At 51.9% G+C, this 15866-nt stretch overlaps 2 protein-coding genes across 6 annotated transcripts in view; one reads left to right on the top strand and one right to left on the bottom strand.

The window, feature by feature from the left end:
- The first annotated feature begins 17 nt into the window (after positions 1-17).
- Positions 18-5588, top strand: MRM3 (mitochondrial rRNA methyltransferase 3). 3 transcript variants are annotated; one of them, XM_027130554.1, is made up of 4 exons: positions 18-355; positions 605-849; positions 2257-2424; positions 4587-5588. In XM_027130554.1, exons 1-4 carry the CDS (start codon positions 42-44, stop codon positions 5129-5131), a joined length of 1272 nt encoding a protein of 423 aa, XP_026986355.1. In that variant the 5' UTR covers positions 18-41; the 3' UTR covers positions 5132-5588. The 3 variants fall into 3 exon arrangements, with proteins under 3 accessions (XP_026986355.1, XP_026986354.1, XP_026986356.1); XM_027130553.1 differs by having other exon boundaries at positions 61-174; XM_027130555.1 differs by lacking the exon at positions 18-355 and having other exon boundaries at positions 678-791.
- Positions 5589-9531: 3943 nt separating this feature from the next.
- The window catches only part of NXN (nucleoredoxin), a 141992-nt gene continuing 135657 nt past the window's right edge, over positions 9532-15866 (bottom strand). For all 3 annotated transcript variants that reach the window (XM_027130548.1, XM_027130547.1, XM_027130549.1), the window contains one exon: positions 9532-13255. In XM_027130548.1, coding sequence (XP_026986349.1) covers positions 13073-13255 — 183 coding nt within the window. In that variant the 3' untranslated portion in view covers positions 9532-13072. The remainder of the gene's footprint in view (positions 13256-15866) is intronic.

The following is a 15866-nucleotide window of genomic DNA, read 5'->3' as shown; positions in this document are numbered from 1 at the left end:
GCCGGCGCGCCTTCGTGACGCAGCTCACGGCGCAGGGGAAGATGGCGGTGCTGGGGGAGCGCGCGTGTTGGGCCACGCGACCGTTGTTGCCGGTGGTGCGGACTTGGGAACTTGATGCGCGGCGCTGGGTCCGGGCGCTGCGGCGCAGCCCCGTGAAAGTGGTGTTTCCATCAGGTCAGGTCGTGGAACGGAAGCCCGGTCCCGGGAAGCAGCCTCGGAAGGCGGCGGCAGAGGCCAGTCCCCGCGAGCAGCGACTGAAGCAGTCGCGTCAGGTGCCCCCATCCCAGACCCCCAGCACCTGGGAAGAGTCGGGGCTTCGCTATGATAAGGCTTTCCCCGGAGACAAAAGGCTGAGGTGATGTGTTCCTGAGGCTTGTCGAGTTTTCTCGTTTCTCTTTCCCCTCACAACGAGACCTTGACCTTTTTCCTCCCGTTGGAGGACCTCTTGAAGCACAACTCGCTGGTTTTTATTATGCACGGAGGGTAGGATAAGTGTCTAACAGTTCGTTTCTTTCCCCGCGAAGCTCTTCATGTCTGTTAGAACTAGATGTGTCTCCGTAACGAGGATGTTGGTAATTACCCGTCTTTTTGTTTCCACCCACAGCAGTGTGATGACAGTAGTTAAGTCCAGGCAATTTCGGGAAAAGCAAGGGAAGATCCTGTTGGAAGGTCGTAGGCTGATTGCAGATGCTCTCAAGGCTGGTGCTGTGCCCAGAGTTTTCTTCTTTAGCCGTCTGGACTACATAAAGGAGCTGCCCATTGAGAAGCTGAAAGGTGTTAGCCTCATTAAGGTGAAATTTGAGGATATCAAGGATTGGTCCGACCTAGTAACACCACAAGGAATAATGGGTCAGTGGTTATCCAGTGTGTCTCTAGAAGTAGAGGCTTGGGATTATTTGTTCATATTTGTCTCAGGGCAACAAATTTTATTGAAACCAAATTCAAAATATTACTGTGCCTAACCTTTTCTTAAGCCACCCAGAAAAATACATTTCTCAAATCTTTGCATCTTGTATCTTCAGTGGAGACTCAAGCCATTTTTTTGTCATTTGTATTGTGGGTTTTTTATAGTCTCTAGGGAATAATCAGTCTTCCTCAGACCTTATTTTTTGGGGGTCACTTCTTCAACCTTAAGTGTTCAATTAAAAATTAAGAAAATGTTGGAAATTCCCTGGTGGTTCAATGGTTAGGACTCGGTGCTTTCACTGCTGTGGGCCCAGGTTCGATGCCTGGTCGGGGAATTAAAATCCCGAAAGCCACGAGGCACGGCCAAAAACAAAAAAATTAAAATGTTTACCAAAAGATTTACCCTCTATTTCCACAAAACCTCTGCCAGTGTGGTAATACCTATATATTGTTTACCCCCTTATTCTAGAAGCAGGTCTGAGCAGTAAGCTGCAATTTGTCGCCCGGTTTAGCCTGTTGAACAGGAAACCATGTCTTCATTTGATTGAATCCAACTCAAGATTCTAATAGACTGTTAGCACTTAGAAAGTCTTTTTTCTAAATATGGAAAGACTAAACTCTTTATACTTTTTTGACATTCAAGATATGAGAATCGAATGTGTGAGTGTAGAGATTTCTCTTAGATAGTAAGGGATAGTTGGGGCAGGGAAGGCGTTTTCTTCAAGATTCTAATGTTTAGGCCAGGGCCTCTCACACCAGTTGTGCATGCATATTCCCTGTAATGGGCTCACTGTATAGCTATTAATTGGGAGCGGAAATTCTGGGGACAGTCTCTTGTTTCTGTAACCCAGCAAATCCTAGGAATCTGTGCCCCCGTGCCCAGAACTCTCCCATAGGGTGGGGACTTGGACTACTAAAGTCCTCCACTCAGTCTAAGTAACTGTGCTCTTATTAGCTATAGTTGTCCTTGATAAGGACCCGGGTTTGATCTCTGGTCGGGGAACTAAGATCCCACAAGCCATGCAGTGAGGCCCAAAAAGAAAAAAAAAAATTACTAGGTTACAGAATAATTGCACAGAGTGTGATTTTTTTTTTTTTTTTTTTTTAGGTAAAAGAAAAAGCACTTATATATGGGTAGATGGACATACATGTAGGGAGATGCATGGAACAAGTTCTGAAAGGATACACTCCAAGGTTGAAAGCAGTTATGAGGGAGAGGAGGGCACTGAATTTCTCGATCAGAATGTTTTCACCTAGTATGTAATTAAGAATACACAAAGAATGATAAATAAATGAAAAGTCAAATTACTCCCCATGCCAGACAAATGAACCACCTTTTTTTTTCTTTAGGGATTTTTGCCAAACCTGACCACGTCAAGATGACATACCCAGAGACTCAGCTTCTCCACGCACTGCCCATATTGTTGATTTGTGACAATCTCCGCGACCCTGGGAACCTGGGGACAATTCTGCGATCTGCTGCTGGCGTAGGCTGCAGCAAAGTGTTACTCACCAAAGGTAAGAGCACCTGCTACTGGGTGGATCAGGTGGCTGTTTGTAAGTGAGCTGGCTCTGTGGGCAGACATGTATGTATTTGAATCTTGGATTTGTCCCTTGGTAGCTATGTGTAAGCAGTATTCTGAATGTCAATTTCCTCATCTGTAGAGTGGGCGTAACAGAATCTATCTGGTAAGGTTGTTCTAAGGATTAAGTGAGATGATGAATATCAGGTACTTAGCACTGTGCCTGGCACACTCATTCATGTTGATTATCTTTAAAGTTATTTTGACACCTGCTACGTTATTAAAGAACTTATAATTAATCAGGGAAGAAACAGATGCTGGTTTGAACACTTGGTTATCTCCTCTCGTCAGAAACGGGAATTAGTAGCCTTGGTTCCAAACAGACTTGCCTAACAGTTGGGACATGCTTGAAAGGGCTATTACAACCCGGGGGGAGCGGGGAGGGAGAGGATCATTCATCAGAAACAGTCAAGCTACCATTTGGTGTAAACTGAAGTGGTCCCATTGCTGAGACGCGCCTGAATTGCTCCTGACAGCTCCTCCTCCCAGTCAGGCCTCGCTGGGATGCATCTCTCCGCTGGGATGAGTGAGGTGCAGGGTTCCATCATCAGTACCCCACTCACCTGGCTCACTGTTGAGACCTCGGAGAGCAGGTTTGGTCTGGGAATGCACCTGTATAATCCAGGCAGTGTGGTTTCCACATTGATGCTGGTGGATGGTGTGTGAGAGGTAGGGAAAGAGTAGGAACACTTGGTGTGGTGGCCAATGCTGAGGACACCAGGATGAGGGGGAGTCTCACCTTGTCCCTTGCTCCCCACCGGTGGAGGGATCAGACTAGATGGCGCCCCTCTTCTGCCCGCCCCTCCTGCCACCTCTTGGCACACAGCCCACTTTCCATGCCTTGTTCCTGTGGTTGGGGATCCATGTGGACAGTGTACATTCTGCATGTCTTTTTTTCCTTTATAAACCTGGTTTGCCTACTTAACCTATCCTGAAGTTTGACAGGCTAACTTCCAAGATAACTTATAATGAGGAGACTCGTGCTAACAAGTCAGGGAGGATACCGGATATGTGGTGCCCTGGTCCTGCTGTCTCCCGACCTGTGGGAAAGGCCAAGTGTCTGCTGATGCATAGAGGTGGCTGGGTTTAGCACGACTGCACGGAAGGGAGAGGAAGTGTGTATGGAAGCAAGGGCTGTGGCCTTGGTTCTCCCTGGATTACTGTAATTGCCTCCAGTCTAATTTCCCCATTTCTAGCATCTTCCTTGCTCCAATCCAGATTCAACATGGAAGCCAAATGGGTCTTTCTAAAACAAAAACCAGATTTTGTCACTACTTTGCTTAAAATCCTTCAGGGTCATTATATTGTCTTCTGGATAAAATCCTAAACTCCTCAGCCTGGCATACCCAGCCTCCTTTAAATTGGTCCTTTCCTGCCTCCGGTCTCATCTCCCACCTCACCCCCATCCCACCCCCACTCAGTAATTGGCCCAATTGCCTTACTTAGTTTTTCTTCCCACTTCTGTAACTTTGTCCTCTGACCTGGTCATTCTGACAAAACCCTCCTAACCTTCAAGATCCGCTCAGTGTTGTGTTCTCGGGTGGTTTTTCCTGCTTCGATAGCCCTGCTTCGTACGAGAGTTTTCTATTACCTTGTTCATGCTTCTTTTACATCAGTTATTACTGGTAGTGTAGTCACCTGCTGAAATGTCGTCCCGACGCCACTGCCAGCTCCATCATGAGCTCCTTGAGTTTGGGGACTTTAAGGCTCTCTCATCTCCCGTCCAATGTCTGGCACGTGTGTGGTAAATGTTTCTTTTGTTTTTTGTTTTTGACCTCACCACATGGCTTGTGGGATCTTAGTTCCCCGACCAGGGGTGGAAGCACCGAGTCCTAACCATTGGACCACCAGGGAATTCCCTGTGTGTGGTAAATGTTGAAGGGATGAATAAAATCTGTTTCAGCACTAGGAGGCACGAGTCCTCCAGTCCCTTGGCTGGACACCGCCATAGCTGGGGAGGCAGAGGCCTCAGCCACCAAGAAGGCCACACTAGGACATTTTTTGTTTTATCTCCTGATCCAGAATTAATCTGATTTACTTCAAAGTCCCCATGTCTGGGAAGGTTTGTAATGTTAATTGGATCCTTTTATTTTCTAGGCTGTGTGGATGCCTGGGAACCCAAAGTGCTGCGGGCAGGTATGGGCGCACATTTCCAAGTGCCCATCATCAACAACCTGGACTGGGAAGCAGTGCCCAACTACCTGCCCAATGACACCCGCGTCTACGTGGCTGACAACTGTGGCCTTTACACACAGGCCCAGGCCCAGATGTCTAATAAGGCCAGTGACTACGGCTGGGTATGTGACCGACGACCCCTAAAGTTTCACAAGTATGAGGAGGAGGAAGAGAATCTAGAAAGTGCAGCCAATAAAGGCTGGCTCCCTGAACTTGAGGTCCAGAGTTACGACTCAGACTGGACAGAGGCACCTGCAGCTGTGGTGATAGGTGGGGAGACCAGCGGCGTGAGCCTGGAGTCCCTGCAGTTGGCTGAGAGCACGGGGGGCGGGAGGCTGCTGATCCCCATCGTGCCTGGTGTGGACAGCCTGAACTCGGCCATGGCTGCGAGCATCCTGCTCTTTGAAGGGAGAAGACAACTGCGGGTGAGGGCGGAACACTTGAGCAAGGACAGGAGTTACCACTGAGAGGGGACGTGGAAGCCAGTCCTCAGTTATAGGTTGTCTCTGTGGTTACTGGAAAAATAAGAACTTCCCTGACTTTCTGCTTAGCCTCAAAAATAACAAAGGCCAAAATTCCTCCTGAGATCTCCATCTTCCCACCGACTTCTATATATGTGTGTATATGTACGTGTGTGGGGGGGTAAGAGAGAGAGAACATAAGTAGATGCTCCTCATGGCTGTATGTTTTTAAAAACTGTCCACCAAGGAGCATCTTTGTGCCCAGAAAGTTGCTGAGGGCATCACCTTGGGTAGGGAGGACCCCTCCCTCCGCAGCTGGGGGTGCTCTGCAATCATGGAGTGCTGGTTAGAGGCCGGCCTTGGTCACTCAACTCCTGTGATCATTGGTCAGTGGAAATTGACTTCATCCTTGTGAAGTGTAGACCAGCAGATTACATTAAAAAGTTTTATTTCAGTGTGGTCAGTGGGTCTCAATGCCTGTCTTTTCACCTTTGGCCTAGTGATGAGGACATTGCTAGGAGGTTAATGACCCAGGAAGCTGAGGGCTACAGGTGGTGGCGTTCAGTAGCTGGCTCTTCTTTTGGCTTGGCTGTGTTAATCTCTGTGATTGTTAATTCAGGCCATGACTTAAACACTGTTTATGTATGACACAATTTTTTTCCCCCATTTCTGGTGAAAGAGCTGATACCACCATTTCAGGTGGTATTACACCTTCTTAGCACTTCTGCAGATATCTTTTTGAGAACTTGGTTCAGAAAAGGAGGAAACAGTTCTTAAATCTTCAGCTTAATCCTGCATCTATCTGTCAGCAAAGCTGTACCCTTTTTACTAGCTTCCTGCTGTTAGTCCTACTTTGTATAACACTTTTGGTTAAATGTAATGACTTGTTTACATTAATCCCCCATCCTGCATAAACAGAACTGTTAGGAAAATGCCACTGTTCCTGGAGGCTGTGTGAACAGAGGCTTCTGTGAGGGGAGAGGCTGAGGTTCTGAGGATGAGAGCTTGGGGCCCTTGAGCCCACAACTCTGCAGCAAGACCCTGCTGTTCTTCTCTCTCTCAAACCCCCAGGGGACCAGGGCAAGCTGGATCCTTACTTACCAAGTGCCAGTGGGATGTAGCCAGGGACACAGGGCCACGGCAGATGGTAATCGCCGTGTGTGTTAGTCGCTGCGCGTGTGTGAGGTGCGCTGGCGGGACCAGAGGATGGGCCTAGGCCAAGCAGTGCTTTTACCACCACAGTGAATGTGGCTGGAGTTGAGGACAGACACTAGCAGTGTAGTGTCACCACGTCCCTTCCATACAGTGGCCCCCGTCATGGTTGGGGTTCCTCGGGAGCCCTTCAGCTGCTCATCGCAGGGAGGTCCAATGCGTTGCAGCATGCCCAAGACGAACCGTGGACCCCTCCCTCCTCCCTTGGCTCGCCGAGCTCCCTGGTAAGACCAAAAGGTCACGCATGACCGTGCCCCACGTGGTGCCCCAGTGGGATTGCTTTGTTATGTTTGAGGGGAGGGGTTTTTAAAAGAACAATCTCTTTGGTTGGCTGTGCTCTCTCAGGCTGACTGGCCAGAAGCTGCTCTGGTGTCCCACTCTGGTCTGGGGCTGCCCAGGGCCCCGCACAGATGTTGGGTGACAGCGGCCCCCAGAATGTTCTTGAGACTCTCCATCCCTCATCAGCTTTTAAAAAGTAGAAAAGCCCACAGCCTTTATGCTGTGTTGAGCCCACAAAGGCTGGGGCCCTCTGCCAGCTTCACAGCTATAATGCCCGTCACACCAGCAGGCGAAATTGGGGGCGGTGGACACCGGAGAACGATACCACTCTATTGACGGTCTCCCAACACCTTGGAAAAGTGCTAAAGAAACACGTCACTAAAAAGAGGCTCGCAGAAACTAACACACACTCCACTGTAAAGCAATTATACTCCAATAAATATTTAAAAAAATAAAAAGAGGCTCATGCCTTTTCAGCATGAAACCAGTCTCTGGCAATTTTTGTCCCTGGGTTATTATTCCTGCTGGCTTTTATTGCAAAATAAAAACCAATGAAAGAACAACAAACCCATACCTTGTCTTTGTTTAGAAAAACAAAGCACCGCAGAAGAGCACACCTAGCAAGTCATTCTGTCATCCTGGGTGTAAGAAGGAAAAGACATTTACATCCCATTCACTTTATAGTCCATGACTTGTATACCATGCCTTGTGAGTTCTTTTTGTATATTTGTGCGTATAACTTAGCAGAGGGGAGGGCAAATTTTCCTTTCTTTAAAATGATTACAGGGGAAGCAAATGGTGAAGTTGTTTGCCTAGTGATGGAAATTAGCCATCTGGAAATTCTTCTCAGTTTTGAGGCCAATATTTATGTCACCATTTCCCCAGGAGACAGGATGAAAACTGAGCAGTATATGACAAGTAAAACACATTGCTTGGCTGAAAGAGAAGCCTTCAGAAGGTTGGCTAAGCTGCCCCTTGCTTTTGTGTTGCATGTGGCTGTAATGGTGATTTCTGCCACAAGGGGGCAGTCACGCCTCAACCACTCCCAACCCTGAAGGGAAGGGTGGGGATTTTTCCTGGATATAACTTGTGAAAGAGGATGGAATCAAAAGTCTCCCTCCACCACAGTGGGCCTTTTGCAAGCTGTTTGTGCTCAGAGGTGCTAAAGTTGAAGACCCAGCCACGTTGTCATTCATTCTCGGCAGAATCTGAAGTATAGAACATTGGACCAAAAACTAGGGAGGAAATGGACAGAAGTGGGAAGTAGCTGCCTCAGAAAAAACTAGCACATCTTTTCCCCTTGAACGGAGCCTCTGGGAAAGCAGCTCTGGACTAATGCTGATGTCCCCAGGTGCCTGGGACTCACACTGAGAACCCACTGCCTCGCCCCGTTTAGAGTTTCAGGGCAGGGGAGGCAGAAAGGTCCTCTTCCCCCCGCCCCGCCGTGGCTACTAGCTCATGTTAGAATCTCAGTCATTAAGGCCCAGAGGATAAACAGACCTCGGGGGACTGGTTTCCACTGGGGCCTTTTACCACCTGCCCCAGGGCTATTAGCAACACCCGATGTCACCAAAAGCTGAACTGCTCCACTTCTGTTCCACCACACGAAGACTCCAGGATCAGCACCTTGCCCAGGGTTCCCCGACTGGTCCTGAAAACCACGGCTGTGCTGTGGGCCCCTCTTGGCCAAGCCGCCTCCACCCACTGCGGGGGCAGAACTGACTGGCCCACCTGAAAAACGTGTTTTAAAGGACACACTCACGTAGACACCTTTAAACTCCAAGATCTCACGTCCTCTGCATCAGTGAACACGCAAAAGAAAGAAGCTAGAAGCCAGATGTGCTGCTGTGGGTGACTGACAGTCCCTGAACCAGGGTCCCGCGTTACCTTGCAGCAGCTGCAGGCGCTCATAGCCTCAGGAAGCCAGGCCGCGGCTCGAAGGCCAGGTACTGAAAATGTGTATACATCATGCATGGTAGCAGCTCTGTTCTTCACATGTTTTGTAGGGAGGAGCAAGTTTTTTCAACTAAGGTCTCATAGTTGGAGAAGACCATCACCAAAGCCGATCCTTCCTCAAAATGCAAGAAGAGAACTAAGGTTGGGGAGAGACGTGGCTGTAGCAGGGTCTGGCCTCCCAGCCGCCCTTGCACCTCTGTGACCCCAGGCCGGCAGAGTGGCTTGACTGGCTGGGGACTTCGTATCCTCTGATATCAAAGGAGATCTGTTTGGGGGGACTGGGTCCTAATCATGCCTCCTCCCATATCCCACCTGTAGCCCGCGTGGGTGACTTACTTGTGTGAGGCAAGAGCGCCCAGGAGTCAGACCTGAGACTGGCTGCCTTCCTGGGGCTGCACACTGGCCTACAGGCCTGGGGACAGAGGCTCTCATGAGGCGGCACATTATTGCATGGAAACCTTACAGCCCCTCAGAACAAGTCCTACCCAAATCTAATCACACATTTCCTGACTCGGGAAGTGTTCCAGAAGGCCAAGAGGGTGAGGCATACTTAGGCTGAAAAATGCATCAGAGTTACTTCTCTTCGTGCTTTCACACTTAGGCATACCTAGAATGTCCTGATGTCAGATCTACCCTCGTAGAAGGAGAAGTCCCAGCCATAGAGTAGAGCCAATATAAGATTTCCTATATCCGAGCTTTTTGTTTCCTGGAAAATATTCTACCCTTCACACATGCACCACTTGCTAATAATGAACAATCAATAATGAGGCGAGGGGCTTCCCTGGTGGCGCAGTGGTTGAGAGTCCGCCTGCCGATGCAGGGGACACGGGTTCGTGCCCCGGTCTGGGAGGATCCCACATGCCGCAGAGCGGCTGGGCCCGTGAGCCATGGCCGCTAAGCCTGCGCGTCCGAAGCCTGTGCTCCGCAACGGGAGAGGCCACAACAGTGAGAGGCCCACGTACCGCAAAAAATAATAATAATAATAATGAGGCGAATAGACAACAGCCGTTTGTCCCCAAAGCATTTTCCCTTGAGCAGCCTGCTTGGAGGAAAGCAGTGGGCGCTCTCGTCCCTGTTGGTGTCAGCAAAGAGGGACTTAGGTTTGAGTGCTCACTGAACACAGCTGCTTCAGGGCAAATGGAAAATCCTGAGCTCTGGGCTGTCCTCAGTTCATGCCGCAGCACCGGAGAGAAGCTGCAGGGGCACTGCTGGACCTCCCACGATCCACACCACCACCGCCGCCGCCGCCGCCGCCGTGCTCAGCTCCTGCTCCCAGCGGGCAAGGGGCCTGGCCAAGGGGGAGGCGACAGTGAACAGAATGCTTGCGTGACTGGAGGCGCTGGACCAGCTACTCGCTTGGGCCCCTCCCAGGGCTGCCACTCCAAGCCCGCGGGCCTCTCCACGTGTACACGCACACGCGTGTGTAGTTCTCCTCCTCCGATGACCTCATTGGGTCCAGCTGCTCCGTTCCTGGACCACATTCTACTATGTCTATCACTGCAGAATTCCGTTTGCTGCCCTGGAACAAGGCCGCAGGAGGAGAGAACAGCTTTTCAGTGGCTTTAATTAGGCAACAGGAAAAAACACAGTCTGGCTGAAAATTACCACTTGAAGCTTGGCTGATGCCAGAAAAGCAGAACAGGCTCCCTGCGCTTGGATGAGCGAGTCATTGATTGCGAGGACACACTTGGAGCGGGGGTAGCAGGCAGCCCCCTCACTTCTGGAAAAGAAGCTGATTCTCGGTCGCCCTCTGGCCTTTACACCTGCCCGCTGTACATGCCAACCCCACACACATACTTTTTTCCTTAAGCAGATCTTTATTGTTGGGGACAGGTAAAAAAAAAAAAAAAACTCGTCTCTGTTGTGAAAATGGGTAGAATCGGATCTGGAAGTCATTGTGGTGAACACAGATCTGGAACCCCAGGGTGGCATTTTTACAGCCACCATCCTGCCTCATCAACCTGCAGGGCACGGTCTCCCTTGCTGCTGGCGGAAGACCTTGAGTGTGTCACAGCTGGCGTTTTAACCTGCTTCCGATCAGCGACAAGAATTTTAAGATATTTTGGAGCTGCTTAGTGGGAATTAAGATGCCACCCACTTCGTCTGCATCAATAACCTTTAAGATCTCTCGCACTATAGAGACCGGGATTTTTCACTGGTGAGGTGATCCTCCCCCAGCATTTTTCCCCCAAAGTTGCCACCATATAAACCAAAAGCACCTTTTTGGCAAACCTTCCCATTGATCTTAACCTCCACACCCCCCTCCAGAAGGGGAATTCTGGTGTCAAGGGTCCAGTTGACATTAGTGGCAAGTAGTTTAGTCGGCCCTGTATGGACCGTAGAAGGATCAAAAATGACCTAATTTTTCTGCTGCAGTGACTTGCGAGGAGGACGTCTCAACTGGACTTTGTTTCTTTTGCCCCAGAAGGTTAAGTAGTTGCTAAGAGAGACCACCTTTGTTCCAAGGCCATCATGGTACAGGGCACAGACAGAAATCCCGACCATCCTCCAAGTGAGGGTGACCTCCCCTCGTCCCCACACACCCCACCCCCCAGGGAGACACCGGCAGGGCTCCCAGAGCAGCCCCCAGCCCTAGGACAGAGCTGGGTTTGAGTCTCCAACTACTGCCCCATTCTTTACAGGAGGACCCGTGCTGGACTCCTTGTGTTTCTCCAACTGGCCTTCTCAGGCTTCTGAGCACGTGTTCCCGTGAAGGGGGGGAATGAACACGTGTCCACAAGGATGTCTGTAATCTGAGACTCCACCCCCCGCAACAGCAAGTCAAACCCGGAGAGGTGGCGGCCAGAGCTCCAGCGGGGGATCTGCCTCTGACGCTCTAATCCAAACGAGAATCCCGGCTTCCAGAGGATTCGACAGATGACCACGTTAGGGCTTGGTTCTCAAAAATTCTGAAACATAGCTGCCAAACATCCGGTGAAAGTCAAGAGGATCTTGTGTGTCCCCCCCCCCCCCACACTGCCCACCCCACGGAGCACAAGCCAAAAGATTTTCGTTATGAAGGACAGGACTGGCCAAGTGGTTGATAACGTCCAGAGATGCCTGTTTTATTTCTTACTAGGTGACTGCATTTCAGGCTGGTAACAGTGACAGTCTAATTACCAACTAAATTTGTACCTCTGAACTACAAATCAACAATCCCACTCAGCAAGGAGCAACATGTCAACAGCTAATTGGAGGGGGCTGGGTTTTCCAAATAAATGGTCTTGATTGGCTGTGAGTGGAGCCAGGGGTGAGGCCTGAGATTCTTTTAAAGGCCCTGACTTCTGACTGAGATAGGCTGAAACCCTGTGAGGCCCTAGGCAAAGCCTTCTATCCCAAATCCTAAGGGCACAGCTGTTAGCTTCCTTTCTGTGGTCAGTTCAGCCCAAACAAGGAGCTGAGCTGGGCCCGGCAGAGCGGACCCAGGGCCTACTCTTAGCTGACCTGTCTTTGGCCTGCACTCCCACCTCAGGGCACAGCCCTTTCTGTAGGTTCTTAGGAAAAAGCTAGGCTTCTGGTAATCTTTTTGTCTCTTTTAAGTTCTGCTTTGAGAAGAAAAGGGAATGCAGGGGTGACCAAGGGTGGGCAAGGGCACCTCAGCAGAGCTCCAGCGGCCCCAGGCCCAGAGCCGGGCTGAGTCAGGTCTGAGCTGGTGAGCGGTGCTCCTCCGGGAACACAGAACCACCGCGTCTTCTTGGGAAGATGTCCAAGGGGGAGAACTTAGTAACAACATTCCAAGATTGTAGGGGCTGTTCATCTGAGAAGGTAGAAACTGGGAGAAGGTCAAGATCAAGGAAGAAAGAGCTAGAAGGAAGGAATGAGCAGCTCCTTCTTATCACGTGGGAGGCGCTCCGTCAAAGTAAGCAATTAGTACGGGAATCATTACCGTAGCTACTCTCTTCCTCACCAGAAAAGAACACAAACTTCCTTTGAGGGCTGGAGAGCCCCTGCCCGAGAACCGGCTGACAAGCTGGTGTTTTTCCCTCAGACCAAGGCAGACCAAGTCAATTAGGAAAGGACGTCCTCGCCAGCAGCTCTGCACGGGGCCTCCGCGGCTGCCGCCCTCTCCCTGTTCCACCCGCCGCGCGTGCGCCTCTGAACCCTCGGGCTCTGCACGTACATGCCGGCACCTAAGGCAGAGCCAGAGCACCGATGCTCTGTCCCTTGGTGCCCACTTGACAGAAGAACACCCTGGCAAATACCTCACCAAGAGCTAGGGACCAAGAGAAGGCTGCAGTCCCAGTTCGGGCTGGGTTATGCCAGCCCCGCGAATCCCAAGCAGAGTCTCCAAACATGGAGGTTCTTCTGCTGCTGGAGAGGATGCGCACCCTAGGGTGCTAGCTGAGGAGTTAATGCAGAAAACAAGGCACCACAGAGAGGTTGGACACTTGGGTTGTGTGATTTGGGACACCCTGGGAAAGTCCAAGGGTGGAGGGAAGGGCGGGGGAGGGGGAGGAGAAGAATGCGTTTTAAATAACATCCCGGGAAGCGGGAGCCCGACTAGATGGGCTCTGGTTTGAGCTTTTCTGCTAGGAAGTCATTCACAAAGGCCTCCACAATGGCAGGGGTGATCTCCTCCACGTCCATCACGTACTTGGCCCGGGCTGACATGTCCAGAATGGTGAGCAAAGGGGCAGCCTCGGGCAGGTTGGTGTAATCTCGCAGGGAGTCGGTCATGTCATCCTGGAAGTCACCGGAGGGAAAGAAAACCAGTAAGTTTCCAAGAAAGAGGGTAGAGAGTCCCCTGGGCCCGGACTCCCCAGACGGCCTAGGGACGGAGCCACCACATCATCCTGGAGCGAGGCCGGCCTCCAGGAAAGATGGGCTCTCAGAACGGGGAGCAGGGCACCCCGCCCTGCCAGGGGGAGGGGCAGCCTGGTTCATAAAATTCTCTCTCTGCATCACCCCAAACCCCAGGCAAGCCATCTTTTCTTATTAGCACGAAAGCAGCTTTAACTTGTGAAAATGGGATGTCCTTTGATTACTTACTTTTGCAACCAACTCTCAATTATCTGCAGCCCCACTGTGGGCCCAGGCCAATCTGGACTTCAACTTCAGAATGTTTTTAAGAAAACAGCCCACTGCCCCCAGCCCCACAGCTGCAGCAGGGGCAGGAGTTACACCGCCAGTTCAGAAGCCGGGGCCCCTGAAGTGCTACTGAAGTTTACACGGGTCGCTGTATTTACCATACGTTCCCAGTGACTGCCCTGAGGAATTTCCCTAGTATCAGATGTAGCTTTAAAGTATAAAGGCAAAGAGAAATCCAAAGACAAGGAGAAAGATTTGTAAGGGAGCAACCACCTGAGATTACCTTTCATGCTGCTGATACAGGAAATGGGCTGTCTATACCCATCCCCAGGTTGTCTTACCATAAAATGTGCAAAATTCTCCACTGAATGAAAAGCCCTGAGTCGCCCTGCCGAAAAAGGACTCGGGGTATTCCTGGCCTTAAATGCGGGTGAGCAGGAGGCTCACCGGGCTCTGAGACAAGAAACATTTCTTTCTGAAAGGGCAGTTCTTTAGGAAAGATGATTAGTTACTGTCTTTCTTTCCCCCACCCTATAAAGAGCACGCACTTCCCAGCAATGCCGGGGATTCAGCATCTCTGGCAGCATTCACCCAACTCAGGGCCTCCATCTGGGTTAATAAACAATCTTCACGATAAACAGAGGGGAGACACCTGGACAAATACCATACATCCAATTCCCGTTAGGAGGCCAAGCCAGAGCCCGCTGCCTCCCCTTCACTTTCCCTGGAGCAAACGCGGGGAGATGAATTTTAACGTCTGTTAAGGCTTCAGAAGGGGCAACTTCTGCCTGCGGGAGAGGACAGGATCAAGACAAAGCCGCAGCCCGCTCAGCCCTGGGGGATCGTGAAGGGCCTAAGTCCAGGGCTCAGAGGCCCCCAGTTGGTGCCTGATGCTCCTGCGCCCTGTGCTCCTTCCTGGCTGCCTTGCTTCCGAGGTCAGACCAAGAGAGCTGCCAAGGCCAGGAGCCCAGGTGCAGAGCAGGGGAAGGCCTGGCGGTGGGTGGGAGAGCTGGAGCAGCGGATGCCCCCGGGCCTCTGCCCAACCTCCTGGTCCAGGCTGGGAGGCCCGTCTGCCAGACCCGCACGGACAGAGGGAGGGAGAGCACTGCTTCCAGAGTCACTCCTCATCTCACGTTCACTCCTCTCTCTGCCACCCACTTAATGCAGGACTTTGGCAGAAACTTCTCGGAGCCCAGCTCTCCTAAAACATGTGAAACGGATTCAATAATGGCTCACGTGGGGCTCCGCGAGCGTGAGAGCCAGCCTGCACTCACAGCCCGCCCGGGCGGGGCTCGGAGCCGGCTCACCCTCTCTGAGCCTCACCCTCCTCATCTGTGGGACGGTAAGGACGATGCTCCCTGCCCACGAGGTGAGGAGCACGTGGGTGGTCCAGGTGAGGCACCTCGCTGGGGCCTGGCCTATAGGAAACCTGCCATTGCTCCTTTTCAGCCACGTTTGTAACGCGGCCACCGGAGCCCTCCAGCCCTGGCCCCGCGCTGGCTCCGCCCTTTCTCCTCTGCGCCCATCTTTTCTCTCCGAGCCGTTCGAAAGGGGTTAGAGTTTAATACATTCAGAGCGGCTTCCATTTGTGCTTTGTGTGGAGCGGGCTGGGGACCCCCAAGGCAGGGCCCTGTGAACCTGCTTTGTTCCCTCCACCCCACGGCTGGGCAGGGTGACTTCAGCTGCCTTCCAGGGGCCCGCGGAGCAGGGGCGGCTACTGAGGTGATGAATGGGTGGTTCCGGGTGTCGTGCCGCCGCGGCATCCCCTGGGATCCAAACACAGCGTGAAATGAGCAGGGGCTCGGACCAACTGGAGGTACAGATGGGAGCAAGGAGGGCAGGGGGGCTTCAAAACGTGTATCCGTCAGTAACTGGCTTAGGCCGGTTCCCCGGGTGGGGGAAGGCAGCGGCACCTGTGCGGAGGGTGGCTCGGGGTGGGGACCGGGGAGACGTGGCTGCGACCATCTTGCAGATTCCACGTGTGCGGGACCCAGGCTCCCAGACCCCCGGGGAGGCGGCCCAGCTTAAGGGCCTGCCCCTCGTCCCTCCCCCTCCCCCTCTCCCGGTGGCGAGCCTTCTGCTTGGTCCAGCCCAGCCAAAGGCCCTCCAGGGACAGGCCTGGGGTGGGAGACACAGGGATGCCAGGAACGTCAGCACTCTCCCTGGGCTGGAGGGGTAATTGCAGGTCGGAGTGGTGGTCGGATCCCCGCGGGCATCCCATGATGGGAAAAGGCCCCCTTGCGGGCCGGGGGAGGGGACTAACCAA

The sequence above is a fragment of the Aethalodelphis obliquidens genome, unplaced genomic scaffold, assembly GCF_003676395.1.
Source record: "Aethalodelphis obliquidens isolate GAN/ISIS:26980383/991018 unplaced genomic scaffold, ASM367639v1 scaffold38, whole genome shotgun sequence".
Lineage (NCBI taxonomy): Eukaryota > Metazoa > Chordata > Mammalia > Artiodactyla > Delphinidae > Aethalodelphis > Aethalodelphis obliquidens.
This window is presented reverse-complemented; position numbering and strand designations above follow the sequence as displayed.

Bases quoted from the DNA above. Each gene is read 5' to 3' on its own strand.
- MRM3 (XM_027130554.1), top strand. From the start codon at position 42: ATGGCGGTGCTGGGGGAGCGCGCGTGTTGGGCCACGCGACCGTTGTTG. The intron at 356-604 runs GTGATGTGTTCC...TTCCACCCACAG, and splicing joins CCCGGAGACAAAAGGCTGAG to CAGTGTGATGACAGTAGTTA. The intron at 2,425-4,586 runs GTAAGAGCACCT...TTTATTTTCTAG, and splicing joins CAAAGTGTTACTCACCAAAG to GCTGTGTGGATGCCTGGGAA.